Source organism: Vulpes lagopus, chromosome 12 (assembly GCF_018345385.1).
Source record: "Vulpes lagopus strain Blue_001 chromosome 12, ASM1834538v1, whole genome shotgun sequence".
Taxonomy (NCBI): Eukaryota; Metazoa; Chordata; class Mammalia; order Carnivora; family Canidae; genus Vulpes; species Vulpes lagopus.
In genome coordinates this window covers 41,403,377-41,423,037 of record NC_054835.1, presented here as the reverse complement: position 1 = coordinate 41,423,037, position 19,661 = coordinate 41,403,377, and the positions used below count along the sequence as shown (strand labels likewise).

General features: G+C 45.8%; 2 protein-coding genes across 3 annotated transcripts; one reads left to right on the top strand and one right to left on the bottom strand.

Moving 5' to 3' along the window:
- Positions 1-3,511: 3,511 nt before the first annotated feature.
- Positions 3,512-12,987, bottom strand: RUNDC1 (RUN domain containing 1). The gene is made up of 5 exons (XM_041725458.1): positions 12,341-12,987; positions 8,667-8,825; positions 7,259-7,457; positions 6,170-6,289; positions 3,512-5,777 (listed from the first exon to the last, which is right to left on the bottom strand). The coding sequence occupies exons 1-5, from the start codon at positions 12,836-12,838 to the stop codon at positions 4,912-4,914; spliced, it is 1,842 nt and encodes a 613-aa protein (XP_041581392.1). The 5' UTR covers positions 12,839-12,987; the 3' UTR covers positions 3,512-4,911.
- A 30-nt stretch (positions 12,988-13,017) lies between these two features.
- Positions 13,018-18,416, top strand: PTGES3L (prostaglandin E synthase 3 like). Of its 2 annotated transcripts, none has more exons than XM_041725462.1 (7): positions 13,018-13,371; positions 13,750-13,863; positions 13,971-14,037; positions 14,142-14,240; positions 15,899-15,988; positions 17,197-17,250; positions 17,783-18,416. In XM_041725462.1, exons 1-7 carry the CDS (start codon positions 13,364-13,366, stop codon positions 17,816-17,818), a joined length of 468 nt encoding a protein of 155 aa, XP_041581396.1. In that variant the 5' UTR covers positions 13,018-13,363; the 3' UTR covers positions 17,819-18,416. The 2 variants fall into 2 exon arrangements, with proteins under 2 accessions (XP_041581396.1, XP_041581395.1); XM_041725461.1 differs by having other exon boundaries at positions 13,703-13,863.
- The last annotated feature ends 1,245 nt before the right edge of the window (positions 18,417-19,661 follow it).

Genomic DNA, 19,661 nt, shown 5'->3' with positions numbered 1-19,661 from the left:
CGTAAGAAGGGAGAGACGGAGGTCAGGCAATAGAGCTTACCTCCATATTTAGAGTCTAGTGATGTCACAGACATTACCGACTGGAATAAGCAGTGAGGGAGGCGAAGGACAACGATGGTGATAATCACTGAGCCCCTACTCTGTGCTAGGCTTCTTAGGTAAGTTGACAGCCCATTTAGTTCTCCCAACCCTGTCTGCATCTTGGGTATTTTCCTACCATTTAGACATGAGGAAATTGAGATTCCAATTTCCTTAACCTTAAATTGAGGTTAAGTTACCTATCTGAGGTTGATCCTAATCGGTAGCACAGATGAGACTCAAATCTAGGTTTGAACCCAGGTCTAGTTGGTTCTCAAACTGAATTATTTCCCATCATTCACTGGAAGAGTGATTTTATCATCATTATTTTTTTTAGAGTAGGCACCATGCCCAAGATGGGGCTTGCATTCAGGACCTTGAGATCAAGGGTCACCTGTTCTACCGACAGAACCAGTCAGGCATCCCTGGAAGAGTGTTTTTATTTATTTTTTATTATTATTTTTAAAGACTTTATTTATTCATGAGAGACACACAGAGAGAGGCAGGCTCCTTGCAGGGAGCCTGACAAGGGATTCCATCCCAGGTCTCCAGGATCATGCCCTGGGGGGAAGGCAGTGCTAAACTGAGCCACCCAGGCTGCCCTGGAAGAGTGTTTTTAGATGGTTCTTCAGTTGTCTTCTGAGTTCAAGAGAAGGGGATCCCTGAGTGGCTCAGCAGGTTTAGCGCCTGCCTTCGGCCCAGGGCATGATCCTGGAGTGCCAAGATCAAGTCCCACGTCAGGCTCCCTGCATGGAGCCTGCTTCTCTCTCTGCCTCTCTTGCTCTCTGTGTCTCTCATGAATTAAAAAAAAAAAAAAAAAATCTGAGTTCAAGAGAAAGGAAAACCATCTTACAACCTTTGCCTGTCTGAACACTGAAGATCTAGGGGATGGTCTTGGGCAAGATCTGGAAACAATAAGGTTTCATCAATTCCCATTCTAAGGCTCTCCAGGGACCACATTTCCCTGCAGCCCTCACAACCCCATTCCAATGGTTTATCACAGTAACTATGTACTCATTTTTTTTTATTTAAATATTTTATTTATTTATTCATGAGAGACAGAGAGAGGCAGAGACATAGGCAAAAGAAGCAGCAGGCTCCCTGCAGGAAGCCCGATGTAGGACTCGATCCCAGAACCCCAGGATCACGATCTGGGCCAAAGGCAGACGCTCAACTGCTGAGCCACCCAGGTGTCCCTCATATTTCTATATTCAATTAAAATCTTTTAATTTGGAGTATGACATTTTAGAGTTGGAAGGGACCTCAGAGATAATCTGTTCTGGCCTCTGAGAGAATAGTTCTGGAGCAGCAAAGTCACAGAGATGGTGACGCAGAGCAAGTTCTTATTCCCAGTCCAATGTTCTTCCCACTACACCACACCACCCTGCCCTTTTCCACATCCATGGTCTGGTCCCAGCTTCCTTATACGCTGTTCCCTCTTTGCTCTATCTCTCTTGGAAAACAGAAACCAAATCCTGAAATCTCGTAATTGCCTTGGACTCTTCTCACACTCTCCAAATCAAATTAGTACTAAATCCTGTGAATTTTTCCTTGCCTTTTAAGTCTTTTTTTATTTTATTTATTTATGATAGTCACACAGAGAGAGAGAGAGAGAGAGGCAGAGACATAGGCAGAGGGAGAAGCCCGGGAGCCTGACATGGGATTCGGTCCCGGGTCTCCAGGATCGCGCCCTGGGCCAAAGGCAGGCGCCAAACTGCTGCACCACCCACCCAGGGATCCCTCCCTTTTAAGTCTTTTATGTCCTTTTCCGCTTGCCCCCAACCAGTCCAGCCGCAGTTTTTTTTCTTCTCCTCCTCCAACTTTTGTGTGCGTCAGAATTGCTTGCTATGTTTATGAAAAATGGATTTCTAACCGAAGAGATAACAACTCCAGTCTGGAGTGGAGCCATATGATCTATAGAACTTATTTTGGGAAGTTTCCCTCAACTTTTTTTTCCCCCTCAACTCTTAAATCCACCATTAGCAAAAGAGCACAAGTGGAGGGGGGCAGGGGCAGAGGCAGAGGGAGAAGCAGATTCCCCACTGAGCAGGGAGCCAGACTCAGGGCTGGATTCCAGGACCCCAAGATCACGACCTGAAATGAAGGCAGACACTTAAGTGACTGAGCCACCCAGGTGCTCCTGCCTTTATGTGAAGAACTTGGTAGAGCAGTGGCTGTCTGTCCATCTCCTTATGGCCTAGTCCTTTGGCAGCAGAAATTTCTGGTGGGGGCAGCCCGGGTGGCTCAGCAGTTTAGAGCCTGCCTTCGGCAGGGCCTGATCCTGGGCCATGCCATGATAGCATGACAGAATATAGAGACCATAGCATTTTTAAAAAATATTTTATTTATTCATAGAGATGCAGAGAGAGAGAGAGAGAGAGGCAGAGACACAGGCAGAGGGAGAAGCAGGCTCCATGCAGAGAGCCTGACGTGGGACTCCAGGATCATGCCCTGGGCTGCAGACGGCGCTAAACCGCTGCACCACCCGGGCTACCTGAGACCATAGCATTTGGATGCAGGCAACTTGATTCAAATCTCAGCTCTTCCATCACATAAATCTGAACAAAATGTTTAACTTCAGTTTACTCAGCTATATAATCGGAAGAATATTGCCCCTTACATGTAGTGAGAATTAAATTAGGATGACTTGGGATGCCTGGGTGGCTCGGCATTTGAGAGTCTGCCTTTGGCTCAGGTCGTGATTCTGGGATCTGGGATAGAGTCCTGAATTGGGCTCCCTGCAGGGAGCCTGCTTCTCCCTCTATGTCTCTGCCTCTGTTTCTCGTGAATAAATAAAATCTTAAAAAAATAAATTAGGATAACTTAAAAATGCTTCCCATGATGCTAGCACAAAACCTTGATACAAATTAGTCGGAGGATTAGAAAAAGGTATTACTGGGGTGATCCAGGGCTGTGCTATAGAACTATGGCAGTTATCATCCACCCTAAATGATATCTGGACTTAAAATTGCCAGCTCCAGGGGCGCCTGAGTGGTGCAGTTGGTTGGGTGTCTGACTCTTGGTTTCAGCTTGGGTCATGATCTTGGGGTCCTGAGATTGAGCTCCAGGTCAGGCTCTGTGCTCAGTGTGGAGTCTGCTTGAGACTCTCTTTCCCTCTCCCTTTGCACCCCACTCTGGCACACTGTCTCACTCTTTAATAAATAAATATTTAAAAGTAAAAATGCAAGCTCCAAAAATGCCATGTATGGGGAGATGTGCTGTGGGCATGAGACCATAGGCCTGGGTAAGATGGGAGGATAATGTCCGGGGGAAAGAAAACACCACCAAAGCTGAGCTGATCCAGGGTAGAGGGCCAAAAAGAGGCAGAAAGGCCAAGTGCCAGACATCACTCAAGGAAATATTGATCTGGATAAGATGGGCTAATAATGCAGACAGACTTATAAATGAAAGCCAAGAGTCTCTAAAGTCTTTGTTGAGAAGCTACATAAAATACTAGGATTTTATTAGCAACCACAGATATATCATTTTCCACATTTTATATTTATCCTGTTTCACACAGCGGGAGGGACTAATTCTAATGAATTATCAATTATACACCTTAAATAACATGTTGCTGAAAAAAATTAAGTTAAAATGCACTACATAATAGTGCAGACACAAAGTGCAGCTGGCAATTAATACATGAAACAATGCTGAATCAGTAGTATTGAGATCCCATTTGGTTTTCCAGAAAGTGATACACTTTGCCCATCTTTGGTCAGTCCTGGAGCAATATGCAAGCTGATAAATATGAACTAAAAAGGCTAAAATACTGAAGACCAAATAGGATCACTCTAGAGTCAGTTTTGAAAGGAAGTGTTCAGTCCCTTGTATGTTGACAGTGATCTGCTGTTGTCCTACCCCCGCTGTAATACCTACTGTGTGATCAGACCTCCTCCATCATCCATCCTCCAGGCCAAGTGGAATCACAACCCTGGGAGGAGCTGCTGCTGATCACTAAAGTGTATTCCCATTCACACTTGACTTGGGTGGCAAGGAATCTCTTGAGGAGTATACCTCTAGCCTATTTACTTCCAATAAGATCGTGTCAGCGCCTTGGTGGGAAGTGTGCATGGGAAAGGGTATATGCCAGAGGACGTGGTACCAGAATAATGGCTGTCATTACTCATCAATAACCAGCTCTAAACCCAAAGATCATTGTCGGTGCTGTGAAGAGGATCACCTTGTCAGGAACAGATTTCAGTTCTTACCCACAAAAAAGGGCTCACATCAAAATCAACTTGTGGTAAACTTCCTCAGAAATGCTGTTCTCAGATATCCCCATTTCTAGTTTTAGAGGCAACTATGGAACATATACAGCCTCTCCTTACCTCAGGGTCAGGAAGAAAGGGGCATTAGTATTCATAAAGGAATTTAAATTCTGGCCTTATGACTCTCAAACCTGCTCCAAGTAAAGGAATAGGGCTCTCAGCTTGACTGACAGGAGCCTTGAGTTGAATGTCTTCTGGGACCAACAATTCACTTATGTTGTCACTCATCACCATAAAGAGAATGGTTAGAGAAACCTGGGTTTTGTAAAAAGCAGATGTGGCACAACAAGGTGGTCCATTAACTGTATGCCATAGTTGATTTATTTTACCTAAGTTCAAATATATGTGCCCATGTGTTATACACCAGGGCAGAACCTTTGAACAAGAGGGTCTCCAGCATCTCTGAGATGCTCAGTTGATGGGGAAAACAAACTTTGTAGTCATTTGGCTAGGGAAATTGTCTTTAACCCTCTAATCCTACTCTTTGTTCCTATCCTAGAAGACTAACCATCTACCCCTACTCTACTGAGGAAGGTGCTGGTATAGGGCCAGGACAGTCTCATCAAAAGGCATCTTTGATGTTCTTGAGCTGGCGCACAGCCAGATCCACAGGGAGGCTGAACTTGAGGCTACTGAGGCGACTGAGCAGGTTGAGGGCGCTCTCGAAGCCTGTGTGCGCCATGTAGCTCCAGGGCTGGTAGTGGGGCTCGATGAGTGATCCTGACTTGCAGATTAGGTTCACCCAGGACACAAGACGCTGCTCATTCAGTGCCATGCACACCAAGGCCTTCAACTCTGAGTCTGCACTGCGTTTAAAAGGGTCGTGCTCTGTTAGCACCACATGGATGGCTGTCAGTAGGCTCTGCTTGGGGGTCACAACGGTGCCTCCCATAACTGGCAGGGCAAATGACTGGGACAACTTCCGGGCTGGGGATTCCACATAAGCTCGGCCATTCTTAGCATGGTAGTACTTTACAAAGAGCTCCCATGGGTGCATGGCCTCGGGGGCCGAGGAGAAGGCTGGCAGCAGACAAGCAATGGGGGCCATGACAAGGCTCATCCCTGGTGAGGAGGCGTAGAGCCCATGGGCCAGCAGGTCCCTTACAGCCACTGTCAGCTCCTTCCGCACAGCCATGGTCAGCTCATCCTTGCCTCCCAGAGAGAGGTCCTGGAGGTTGGCAGAGGTGATTACATGGTCGTGCGGCTGGTGCCTCAAGGCTAGCTGCTTCACTCTGTCTACTGATATCTCCAGCCTCTTCAGTAAGGGGGAGTAGTCCCTGTCAGCCTGGCCCCTCTGCCACAGGGTTTGTGGGATCTGGCCCGTGGCACAACCAAACTGGCTAACAGCAAAGATCTGGAGCACTGCCAGAGCACGCCGCATGAGTTGCAGCCCTGTCTCCTGAACCTTCTTCACGTCTTCTGCCTTTGCTGTTTAGAAAATGCAATGACTCATTAGTTGGGGCCATAATGTGCACAGAGGTACATTCAACAAGTTATGAGCTGAGTTCTAGTCTTGCTTCTGAGCTACAGTATGGGTCCCACATGAAGCCAAGAGCCACGCCACCTAGGATGTTACTGGACTTAACTGTTTTAATAATAGCTCTATTGAGATCTAAATCACATACCATACAATTAACCCATTAAAGTATATAAATCAGTGACTTTTAGTAGACTTAAGAGTTGTGTACCCACTATCCCCAAAAGAAACCCTGTACTGCTACCATTTCCCATTCCCACTCTCTCCAACCCCTTAAGCCCAAGGCAACCACTAACCTAGTGCTTCTCTCTCTAGATTCCCCCATTCTAGAAGCTGTACTTACTTTTACTGTTTCCTGGAGGCAGTCTGCTGCTGCCAGTTCTGGTGGAGCCACTTCCTGTCTTCCCACTGGCCTTGCACTCACAGTGTGCACTGTCGGCCTGCAACGGGCTTCCCACTTCATCTGCAATCAGAAGTTACAAAGAACAGGAAAAAGAGTATTTCCTAGTGCCTACCACATGATAAGACTTTTATAAATATCATCTTATTTGTATGGAACATTTACTAGCTCAATAAATATTTGCTGAATGATGGAAGCATGAATCATCCTTTCATGGGTGAGGACAGTGGGGTTAAAGAAGTTAGGAATCTACTCAAGGACCTGAGGCCAGGAAGTGGCAGAGCTGGGATTTAAACTATTTGGTTCTTGGGGTGCCTGGCTGGCTCAGTTGGAAGAGAATGTAACTCTTGATCTTGGAATTATGAGTTCAAGCCCCATGCTGGGTGTAGAGATTACTTAAAAGTAAAATCTTTATTTATTTATAAAATATTTTATTTATTTATTTTCGTTTTTTTTTTAAGATTTTATTTTTATTTATTCATGAGACAGAGAGAGAGAGAGAGAGGCACAGAGACACAGGCAGAGGGAGAAGCAGGTTCCATGCAGGGAGCCCGACATGGGACTCGATTCCGGGACTCCAGGATCATGCCCTGGGCTGAAGGCGGTGCTAAACCACTGAGCCACGCGGGCTGCCCTATTTATTTTTGAGAGAGAGAGAGAGAGAGCGTGCGTGTGTGTATGTGTGTGTGTGTGCACGCGCAGCATGAGAAGGGAGGAAGAGGAGAGTGAGAAGGCGGCTCCCACCTGAGCAGGGAGCCTGATGTGGGACTTGATCCCAGGGTCTTAGGAACATGACCTGAGCTGAAGGCAGATATGTAACCAACTGAGACACCCAGATGTCCCCAAAATAAAATCTTAAAAAAAATAAAATAAAATCTCTTTTCTTTCCATTCTACCATGCTGCCTCCTTTACTGAGTGATCAAACCTCCTATGTAGTCCATCAAGAACTGGCACCTTTAGGTATCAGTACTTGGATTACATATAATTATTAGGGCATCTGTCCACCTTCTCTTCCCATCCCCTCCTCTGACCTTGGATGAAGTTGATGAACATTTCGAGGTCTCGGATCTGAGTTTTCAACTGCTCAACCAATTGTTCTTTCACTCGGGCTGGGTTGACAATCTGAGCCACAGCTGCATCCACACGCTGCCGGAGCTCCTCGGTGGACAATGAACTGATGTCTTCATTCAAATTCATGTCCAATTTCTTTATTAATTCATCTATGATTACCTATCAAGACAACAAGTAATGAGCATTTGGAAATTCCCATTGGAATTTTCACTTTTTTTTTTTTTAAAGATTTTATTTATTTATTTATTCATGAGAGATACAGAGAGCGAGAGAGGCAGAGACACAGGCAGAGGGAGAAGCAGGCTCCATGCAGGGAGCCCGACGTGGGACTGGATCCGGGGACTCCAGGATCACGCCCTGGGCCAGAGGCAGGCACTAAACCACTGAGCCACCCAGGGATCCCCCCCATTGGAATTTTCAGGGAGACGGTTAGGAAGAAGGAGAATATTTGCAAGAGAAAAATGCTCCCTACCTTTAAATGGAAATCAAAGATAGAACTCCTAAATGTGTGAGAAAATGATGTAACTGCTGATCAAGGTGAGAGCACAGACTACTTCTCCTATAGTAACAAGGACCCTTGGTTCCTCTCAGAAGAAATGGCTCCTCTCACTGCAAATTTTCTACCAGGCCAGGCCACTTTCAGGAGAACAACAGTGTGAATAAACCAAAGTGGCTGATGATCCAAAAAGGCTCAAAGCTTCTCCCAGGGCCTCCAAGAGAATGAATACTGATTTCCTTTCATTTCTAGTCCTCCTCCACCCTTCCTGCCCTACTCTACACAACCAAATAAAAATCTCTGCTAAACATCAAAGTGTCTTATAGCCAAAATATCCCGGTGACAGTATTGGAACAGTTTGAAATCCAGATAATTTAACTCCAGCTCAGCCAGAGAAACAGCCACATCACAGTGAGACAAACATGTTTGTAGGGGAGACTGAAGCTGTACTCTGCCAGCAGACTTACCTGTCTACCCAGGTGTTGCTTAAATAAATATGGCATTAAAGACAGTCTGGATTCCTGGAATAGTTATCAACTAGTGGTGGGGAAAAAAGCTAATTTACATTGTAGGATGTGCCCAAGTGGAACTGTTTTAACAATCAAATGAAAAATTACTATTGTCATTATTATATATTACTATTCTTACTAATAACCACCCAAAAGAAAGAGCTCAATTATCATATTATAAGGCTTTGGAACTTGTGTTTCCATGTGTGAATCAAGACGTGTCCCACTTCTCTTTGATTTGCGCCAGCAAAGGGATTCTCATTAAGGCCAAGGGTGAACAAGCTAAAAAAACGTCCTGTGAATGCCAGAAAGGACAACATAACCTTAGGTTAGTGGTGGGGGGCGCCTGTAGTGTCTGCTCACCCGCTGTCTTTCCAAGACCACGGACTGTGGCAGGGAGTCATAGTTGCCCTCTTGATAAGCAAACGTTTCCAGGTCATCTAGCTGGGTTTTGAGCTGTAGTATAAGTTCCTTCTGCTTTTCCCTCTGGGTTTCCAGACGTTCTCGTTTTTCCTGCTCACTCTAAAACAAGAAAATACTTAGGTCTATTTCATAGGAAAAGGAAAAACCAGGGCACATTAAGAATCCTCTCAATTTTATAATAATGACTAGTGAAACATATAATGTTTCCAAATAATCCCAATGACATACAGTACTCATAAGATAGATTCAAAATGAGAATAAAGATTTCATCCAAGGCAACTTACTAAATAAGTTTTCTTTAAGAAGATACTTGTCCTTCATGGGAAGTAGAGTATGAATATAATGAAGCCTTTTGTTAAGACAGCTTTTCTACCCCCCTGCCCAAAAGGTCTAGTTAGGATTAAGACAACTTATCTTAGCCAAGACAGCCTCCCAGGAACTAAACATGCCATCCTCCACAGCCAATTACCACAGATCAACTCCTGAATACTTTCTGCAGCCAAAATTTGCAAGAGAATCTAGAGATAAGGGTGTAGAGAAAGGATTTATAACTCATAACCGGTTTTCTTAAGGTTCAAAACCCCTCCAATGTGTTAGAGACTTCTGTAAAATCAAAAGAATTAAAGCAGGTGCCTGGAGCAGTGAAAAAAAAAAAAAACAAAATCCCAAAGCCAAGGAATAGGAGTGGGAAGGTAACCATGTTAAAAAAATAAAAGAAAAAAAAGAAAAGGTCTGGTAAGTTTCCCTACCAGTGAGTCCTTTCTCCACTGTTGGCTGCTGGGTAGTTCCTGCATTTAAATGATTAAAAACCCTTCAGGGTGGTAATCTTGCTAGTACATTCTCAAATACTAGTTCTTCCTTAACTTTGGGCATCAAAAACAAAACAAAGCAAAACTAGCAAGTCACGTGCGGGTGTAAGGTTGCATTTTAAACCAGCAGTCTATAAGATATTAAATTTAACCTTCAAATGGTACTTACCAAGCCCTCCAGAAGATGAGAGAACAAATGCAAAAGAACAAATTTACTTTTTTTGTTCAAACTATTTTAAAAAAAACAATCTTCCTACTTTAGCTTTATTCAATATGAAAGCAAGCCTTTTCTCAGGGTACTTCCTCAGGATATACCTGAGTGTCATGGTTTCTTAGAATCCTATTCCTCCCCCCTACCATGGGAGGGCCTAGCTATCCTTCAGGTTTCCTAGATCTCCCTAGGCAAGGCTGACCACTTCTCGCTATGTGTTCTGTTTCACACTTCTTCTCTAGCTTGTGTCTCCTCGTTTTTTTTTTTTTTTTTTAAGGTTTTATTTATTTATTCATGAGAGACACAGAGAAGGGGGGCGCAGAGATACAGGCAGAGGGAGAGGGAGAAGCAGGCTCCCTCTGGGGAGCCCAATGTGGGACTCGATCCCAGGATCCACAGGATCACGCCCTGAGCCAAAGGCAGACGCTCTACCCCTGAGCCATCCAGGCATCCTACTCAAGTCACTTTGTAATTCTTTGTTGAGGATTCTGTCCCCCAGGCTATGAATTCCTTTAGAGCAAAGGCCTTGACTTTGCACCCCCAATGCCTAGCACCATGTCTGGCACAGGGTAAGCTCTCAATACACATTTGCTACATGCTACTGAACTAAAACAAGCACAGAACAACACATTCCAAATAATGAGTTCTGACTGGATGACATGGTCTAGCCAAATCAAGGAGAAAGAACAGGGAAAATCTGTTTTTGTTTTCATTGTATCCCAACTTTGTGGAAGCCAAAAAAGAAGAAGAAGAAGAAGAAAAAAAAAACAGGGTATGAATTCCGATTCTGTTTCCACGAGTATGTCTACCAAACTCTGTCATTTGCCATGGAGGTTACAGTGTGCTATTTACTGGAATGGGGGTAAATGAGGGTAACAGGAGACAATGAGCTCCGGTTCCAGGCAATGAATAATGGAAATCATGGCCAGTATGCAGTGAGATAAATACTGCTTTTAAAAAAAACTAGGACTAATAAGAAGTAAAAGCATTTGGCTCAAACATGTCCCCCCACTTAAGTATTTTTTTTTAAGATTTTATTTATTTATTCATGAGAGACACAGAGAAAGGTAGACACACAGGCAGAGGGAAAAGCAGGCTCCCTGCGGGGAGCCTGATGTGGGACTGGATCCCGGATTCCAGGATCACGCCCTGGGCCAAAGGCAGATCTCAACCACTGAGCCACCCAGGCATCTCTATCACTTCCTTTCTTTCCTTCCTTTCTTCCTTCCTTTCTTTTCTTTTTCTTTCTTTCTTTCTTTCTTTCTTTCTCTTCTTTCTTTCTTTCTTTCTTTCTTTCTTTCTTTCTTTCTCTCTCTCTCTCTTTCTCTCTCTCTTTTCCTTCCTTCCTTCCTTCCTTCCTTCCTTCCTTCCTTCCTTCCTTCCTTCCTTCCTTCCTTTCTTTCTTTCTTTCTTTCTTTCTTTCTTTCTTTCTTTCTTTCTTTCTTTCTTTCTTTCTTTCTTTCTTTCTTTCAAGTTGTCCTGTTTCCAAAAGTGAAAATGAATAACCAAAGAGCACCACATTCACACAGAAACTTTGATGTTCCTCACTCCTGAAGAGGAGGACTCTGGCCACAGGAATTCTTTCTATGCTTTCTATTCCTTAAGAGTCTGGCAATTTAAGGTGGCTGCTCCTTGTGTAAGGAGCTGTGGGCATGTGGAGAGAAGGGTGGAACAGTAAACACAAGACTGCACTGGAAACATTTCAGATTAAAATAAGCCAATATCTGCTACTGATAAGTCTTCTTGGTTAAAATTTCATTGGGAAGAAAGGAACAATTGGGTTGTAACTTGACGAATGAAAAGATGGAGAAGACAACAAGTCTCTTCAACACCTCCAACAAGCTATCTGCGACTGTGCACTTCCAGAGATTCAAAGAGTGTAAGGAAATATTCCCTTGGCATGGCATACTGACTCTCATTACTCAGTGGAGGATCTTGTCACAGTTAGCAACGGGGCTTCATTTATAATTACCTAGTTATTAGGCAGGATGGGCAAGGGGGTTTAAAATACCAGCGTGAGGAAATGCATATAATCAGGAGTCGTGTTTCTTTTAATTACTAAGTGATCCTGCTGTTCACGGAAGCTCCCATCCACACAAAAGTCCAAATACTAAAGACATTTTCCCGATTCCCAGGAAACAGGAACAGGCAGTACATCTAAATTTCCATGGATTCCAGTTCACTTGCCCTTCATCAGCCAATGTTCTCAATCTCAGGTCGGGGTACTCTATCGGCAAATGTGCTCAGGCCATAGGTACATTATGAAGCAATGGCAAGGTGAGCGGGAGCAGCACTGCTTCGGTTGGTTGCTGTTGCCCTCTGAACACTCTGCTCACCACTCTTCCGTCCCGCACGTCACCAGACTTGTATGTCTTTCCACACCTTAGGTGGACACCCCTCAGCATCAGGTTCCCAGGCCTGTCCGCCTTCCCTGCAGCAAGCCTCGCACACCTGTCTCACCACCACGTCTGGGACGCGCGTAGTCCTCACCGAGACCGGCCGGCTAAACGCCACTGCTACCTCCGCCCCCTCAGCACTGCCACCCACCTAACCCCCTATTCCCACGTCCCTCGGGGCCCGGCCCCGGCTGGTACCTGGTTCTCGCTCCGCAATCGTGGCCGGTCCCCTGGCAGCCCATCGCCATCGTCGCTGGCGGGGTCCTCGGGCCCCCCGTAACCCAGGACGTGCGGGCAGCCGCGGAACGCGAAGTCCTCGAGCTCGCGCAGGAGGCGCTGCTGCTCCGCGGGCGCCCCGCGCACCACCTGGCGCAGGCGGAACTGCACTTGCGCGAAGTGCGAGGACAGCGCGAGCAGCGCCGAGTCCAGACGCCGCCGCTCTGCCCGGAGCCGCCGCAGTGTGCGGCCGGGCGAGTCCGGAGGGGAGCCAGGGGCCGCGCCGGGCTCCTCGGCCGCCGCCTCTTCCGAGAACGCGGCCGTCCCAGGCCCGGCCTCCGCCACTGCCCCCACCGGGGCCCAGCGCACTGCCTCGCACGGTGGCAGCGACTCCTCTTCCTCTTCGTCCTCGTCCTTCGCCTCTGGACCGACGGCTGCCACCACCTTTACCGGCTCTGCAGACGCTTCGACAGCCGCCATCTTCCCGGAAACGCCGCCGCACGTCAGCCGCGCCCCCTCGCTGCCATGGCAACGGCGCGCTGTCCGGGAAACCCGAAGGGGCGGGTGGGCGGAGCTACACGTCAAATGGTTCGCGGTCACCAGAGGCGGGCCTTCCCAGATGAAATCGGGCCAATAATTTTTTATTGAGCGCCTATTGTGAATCAGACACTGGATGCACTAAGCGTTGGAGAAACGGATGAATGAAGCCGGGACAAGACCTTCAGTGTGCATCTAGTGTGGCCCTTGTCCTGGCTCCCCGCGGGTGGGGCGTCTGTTCCTAATCTGTACGTTTCTGGACACCCTGAGATATGAAGGGCTGCCGGGATTATGCTCTTCCTCTGTTTCTCCGGAGTGCAGATCCCTTGGCTGAAGGGCCACGTTCCCCCTTCTTCTAAAGCCTTCCCCACCATATAAGGAGAGGCAGCTGCTGGGGGCGTCCCCAGGATCTAAAGATAGCAGTCCCTGCCTCAGGACTCCAAATGCCACCGGGTAGCGGGAGCCGCCATGGCAAGGTGAGTGTTTCCGGTTGCCCTGTTCCTTGGATATTGCTTGTCCCACATTTTCTGGGCGCTTTGGGTCCTGTGAGGTCCCATGGAAACTCCAGATTCCAGGTCTCTCTAACTTTGGGGTGGAGAGGAAAGTGTGACCTGTATGTTCTCCATAACTCCCCGCCTCTCAACTCTGACACTCTATTCTTTCCAGCCTCACACCCCCACCTCACCCCCACTCCCATCACTCACCTTTCACCCCCTTCTGTCTTATTTAGCTCCACTTTGACAGGGCCCGTTACCATAAAACGTCCCTAAATTTTCCCCTCCTTCCACCTTTCCCAAATGCCCTCAGTCTCCCCTCTCCCACCCCTATGAAGCCCCACCGCAACTCCTCTGCAGGCAGCATGCTCGGACGCTGTGGTACGACCGGCCCAAGTATGTGTTCATGGAGTTTTGTGTTGAGGACAGCACCGACGTCCATGTGCTCATTGAAGACCACCGTATTGTGTTCAGGTAATGGCCCACCTCTCTGGAGCTCCTGGTTTCCAGGAGCCTTTTCCTTCTGATTCCCCTACGCTCAGCCTCCTGCATTGATCGCCTCAGCTCCATTGTCTCCTCAGCTGCAAGAATGCCGATGGAGTGGAGTTGTACAACGAGATTGAATTCTATGCCAAGGTGAACTCCAAGGTAACTGTGGGGTGTGACATCAAGGTCTGAATAAAAGGCTGCCTGGAAAATTGGAGATTCATTCTAAACCTCACATCCTAAGAATGAGGCTCTCTCTCTGACAGGACTCCCAGGATAAGCGCTCTGGTCGCTCCATTACTTGCTTTGTGAGGAAATGGAAGGAGAAGGTGGCCTGGCCCCGACTCACCAAAGAAGATATCAAGGTAGGTGTTTGGGGAATGACCTACTCTTTCTCCTGTGTTACCTATACACCTGGAGACATAGGTCTGGGAATCACCCTTGGCTCCTTTCCCACCAACGTTCAATCATTCACAAAGTCCTATTTGACTTACTAAATATTCTTGAATCTATTATTTCATCTTTTCCTACTTCAGGCCTTATCCATCACTGGATGAGGTTTATTGCATATTTGTAGCCCTACCCTCAGTGCATCCTTTGCAATGCTCCCAGCATGGTCTATCTAAAACACACATCTGATCCTGTTACTCTTCCATCTAAGACCCTCCAGTGGCTTCTTCCTGGCTAAAAGTTGAAAATTGGGGGGTGCCTGGGTAGCTCAGTTGGTTAAGCATCTTCCTTTGGCTCAAGTCATGATCCCAGGGTCCTTGGATGGAACCCTGTGCAGGGAGCCTGCTTCTCCCTCTCCTCCCCCTCTTGTATTCTCTCTTGATATCTCTCTCTGTCTCTCAAATTGATAATTAAAATATATTCTTAAAGATTTTATTTGTTTATTCATGAGAGACACACAGAGAGAGGCAGAGACATAGGCAGAGGGAGAAGCAGGCTTCCTGTGGGGAGCCTGATGTAGGACTCGATAAATAGTTTCAATTATTTATTAAGAAAATAAATTCCCAAATGCCTAGAGCTGGAGCTTTAGATAGAGCTGTGTGCACACCACACTTTAATCCCTTTCATTAGTTCCCTAACTCTTTCAGGCATTTGAGTTTGTCACTTCCTGCCCTTTGGAAGTGAATCCAAGCACCATAGCATGACATAAAAGCTCATGACCTGGCTATTCGTTCCTTCTGTAACATTATATCCCATTAGTCTCTCTACCTTAAACTTCACATTCCAGCCACAGCAAATGGCCTGCAGCTCTTTGGCACACACCAGTCTATTTCTCACTAATTTACCTTTGCTCAAGCTGGGCCTTCTTCCTGGAAAGCCTCCATCATCACTACCAGTGCCCACCTAACCCTTGCTCATCCGTGAAGTCTCTGCTACTCTAAGAAGCATAGGTTCCTATAGCTCCCTTCTGGATTTCCATAGTATCCCCTGTGTAAGCCATTACCACACTTTCCACATTGTATTATAATGATTTATTTAGTTTTCCCTTCCCTACTTGCTTCATGATGGCTGGGACTATATATCAAACATTTTAGTAATTCCAATGCCAAGCTCAGAGTCTGGCCCATAGGATATGTTCCATAAATGGCTGTTAAATAAATGAGTGACTGACTTCTTTCCTTAAGTGTGGGAACTTGGTACATGGGCCTCCAAGGGTTTTCTCTCGACTCCAGGGAATGCAGCTTGTCTATCTTGCTTGGTTGACTCCCATGATGCTTTATGACGTCTTTCTAAGTGTATTATTTCTAGTTGGTTGGCTTCTGGAGGGCCAAATTTCTATGCTTTTCTAGACCCTATGATGCCTGGCATTGTGCTTGGCACTTAGTAGGTTCCTGGCAAATCTTTGTGGAGGGTGATAATAACAGCCTGGAGAGGAATTAGTCAAAGAGGTGCTGTTGGAAAGACGTGCTCTCACTGACCTTTTCCCCCAAGCATGCCTCTGTGCACATGGCCATGCTCTTCTGGGCACTTCTGTGCTTCCTGCCCTGTAATGCTCTGCGATTTCCTCTTGCAGCCGGTGTGGTTATCTGTGGACTTTGATAACTGGAGGGACTGGGAAGGGGATGAAGAAGTGGAGCTGGCTCAGGTGGAACATTACGCAGAGGTAACACCATTTTCTGCCCTCCTGCCCATTGTTGTGTCTCCCTCCACACATTTCTCTGGAGGACTGTCATCAGGGCTAGACAGACATATATGAGCACCCCTCATTGGTGCTCATATTCTTTACATGTTTTGTGCAATGTTTATTTAGTGGGACAAGAGAAATGAACACTAGTGAAACCATATACATGCCTTTACTCACTAAGTTAACAGAATTCTGAGAAAGTTTGGCAAAACCTTTCCCAACTCTTCTGTAATTCTTGTTCTTTCTTCTGTTTTCTATGTGTGTGTATGTTTTTCCTGAGCCACACAGGTTCACCGAAGCTCAAATGAAGCATTATAAAAATTCACATCATAAAACAAATTACTAGATCCCGTTAAGTTGCACCCTACAATACATTATTTGGTTTTAGAATTTTAGCTACTAATTATTCAAGTTGCAAAAACACCAACAGACCCTAACCTGGATTAGTAAGGAAGGATGCTCCGTTGTGTGTCAATTTCCTTTTAAAAAGGCGATTGGGGCACCTGTCTGGTTCTGTTGGTAGAGCATGGGACTCTTGATCTCAAGACTGTTAGTTCGAGGGCACCCCTGGTGGTGCAGCGGTTTAGCACCGCAGGCAGCCTGGGGTCTGATCCTGGAGACCCAGGATCGAGTCCCGTGTTGGGCTCCCTGCATGGAGCCCGTTTCTCTCTCTGCCTGTGTCTCTGCTTCTCAGTCTCTCTCTCTCTCTGAATAAATAAATTAAAAAAAAAACAAACTTATAAAAAAAAAGACTTAGTTCGAGCCCCATGTCAGGTGTTACTTAATAAAATCTTAAAAGAAATAAAAATAAAAGTAAAAATAGGGATCCCTGGGTGGCGCAGCGGTTTGGCGCCTGCCTTTGGCCCAGGGCGCGATCCTGGAGACCCGGGATCGAATCCCACGTCAGGCTCCCGGTGCATGGAGCCTGCTTCTCCCTCTGCCTGTGTCTCTGCCTCTCTCTCTCTCTCTGTGACTATCATAAATAAATAAAAATTAAAAAAAAAAAAAAAAGTAAAAATAAATGAAAAGGGGATCAATTTATTTTCTCCAATTCGTTCCAGTAATGTGTGAGGGGCTGTAAAGATAGGGCAATTATTGGGCTGGGACCATTCTCCTGTGGTCCATCAATATAAAGGTTGCTCTCCCCTGGCTCTTCTCTCTTGTAATTACCTTTCTCTTTCCACTAGCTTTTGAAGAAGGTTAGCACCAAGAGACCTCCCCCTGGCATGGATGACCTGGATGTAAGTAAAGTCTGCCCTTCAAAAAAAAAAAAAAAAAAGTCTGCCCTTCAGCCCTTCAGTTTCCTTTAAGCCCTAAAAAAATAAGAGACTAGAAAGCTCTTACTGTGGTCCCTAGCACACAGTAGTACTTCTCAGTGCATGTCAAATTTGAATTTGACATAGGAAGCCAAATGTTCTTCTGCAGGCTGTAGAAAACCCCAGCAAGACCCTCCTACCTCCATTTCCCCTCTCCTTTTCTATCTTGGAGCTGACCTGGCCCTGTTGACTGTCTTTACAGCTGTAATGAACAGCAGCATGAACTGAAATTCTGAAACCAAATGATGCTCAACACAGGATTGTTTATTGAGCACCAGGAGTTGATTTTATTTTCCAAAGTATAAATCCTTCCGTATTAGCCTACCAGGAAGTTGTGTGATTTGGAAAATCACAAGAAAACTTGAAGAGCAGGAAGGAGTGAGAAGAGTTTGTGAACACAAATGTTTACTGTTTGTAGATTCTACAGGTGCTATTGTCATTTTTTTCTTTTCCCTAGGATGATTCTGACAGCGCTGACGCAACAAGTAATTAACTTCTGTGACAGCAGAGCTGGGGAAGAAGCTGGGGCATCATCCAGTAGCTCCAAAAAGCTAGGGCCAGGGTCTTTGCCAGCTCTTCAGCTGTGGGGATCTGGGATCTCTGAACTTTCCTAGAAGCTCTTTCTTTTTTAAAAAGTTTATTTGAGAGAGAGAGAGTGTGTGTACACATACATGTGAGCAGGGGGAGGAGCAGAGGAAGAGGAAAAGAGAATCCTAAAGCAGGCTCCCTGCTGAGCGTGAAGTCTGACATGGGCTCGGTCTCAGGACCCTGCTGAGATCATGATCAAGAGTCAATTGCTTAACCCACTAAGCCAACCAGGTGTCCCTTTTCTGAAGCTCTTTTTAAGGATCCTCTTCATATTTTATTTCTTCTTCCTAGGCACCTGAAGAAGAAGGTGCCGAGATGCATCAGATGGCAGGATAGGAGAGGAATAGACTGTTGGGGCTCCTTCCTTTCTCCCAGTGGGCTGTAATCCTTGTGTTTAGGCCACTCATCAGGGCTCTCTTGAGTATTTGAGCATGAGTGTGTACGTGGTAGAGCAAAAGCCAAAGAAGCAGCAGGTAGATTATAATAAATCTGTAAGAACTGTTTTCTGTCTTATTTCCTTCTTGCACTTCTTCTACTTGAAGGCAAACCTTTTCTACCTCTATTGTTCCTCTCAAGGGAGGGGTGGGTGTCACAGGTCCTGTCCTCATTGTTGAGATTGGAAGCAGAAAGATTTTGGAAGCAGGCTTGTAACAAGCTGGGGGATTTCCCCATATTCATATCAGTACTCCTGTTTCTCAGACCATAATCAGCCTTTTGCTATATTGCCACCCCTAGAACTGTGTATGTACTGCCATCCCTAGAACTAGCCAGAAACGCACCTCAGTTTTCTACATTCTTCAGAAATTTCTTTATATGTTCAAAGCTAATTGTTATATTAGTTAATAATGCCTTCGTCTGTTTACTCTTCTATTTGTTAGCTACCCCATTCATCCATAAACATTTTTTGAGTGCCTTAAACAAAATGCCATACCCAGACTTTGCCCTTGAATTCATGGTAAAATACTGAGGTTTGTTTAAATAATTGAACTTTAAAGGTTATAATGGTAATATAGAGACATAGTTTAACAAAATAGTATAGAAGAGTATAGAATTTATTAAAGTTTTTTGGGAAGATTTTATTTATTTGAGAGAGAGAGAGAGCGAGAGCATGTGCATATGAATTGGGGGTGGAGGGGCAGAGGGAGAGGGAGAAGCAGACTTCCTGCTGAGCAGGGAGCCCAATGTGGGGCTGGGTCCCAGGACTGCAAGATAATGACCCAGGTGGAAGGCCAACTGATTGAGACACCCAGGTGCTCCGAAGGGTATAAAATTTAAAGTAGAATGTATATTCCCTCAATAGAGGTAACCACTGTTAACAGTTTCTCTGATAAATTTCTATGTATATACACTCTACACATAAATTCCATTAATACCTATACCTTATATAATTATATTGTATTATTTAGTTATCTAATATGTAAAGCAGGGGTGCCTGGGTGGCTCAGTCCATTAGGTGTCTGCCTTCGGCTCAGGTCATGATCCCAGGGTCCTGAGACTGAGTCCCACAACAGGCTCCCTGCTCAACAGGGAGTCTGCTTTTCCTTTCCCTCTGCCCCTCCCTCCTTCCCGCTCATGCTCTCTCTTTCTCTCTCTCTCTCTCTCTCTTTTTTTAATTTTTATTTATTTATGATAGTCAGAGAGAGAGAGAGAGAGAGAGAGGCAGAGACATAGGCAGAGGGAGAAGCAGGCTCCATGCACCGGGAACCCGATGTGGGATTCGATCCTGGGTCTCCAGGATCGCGCTCCGG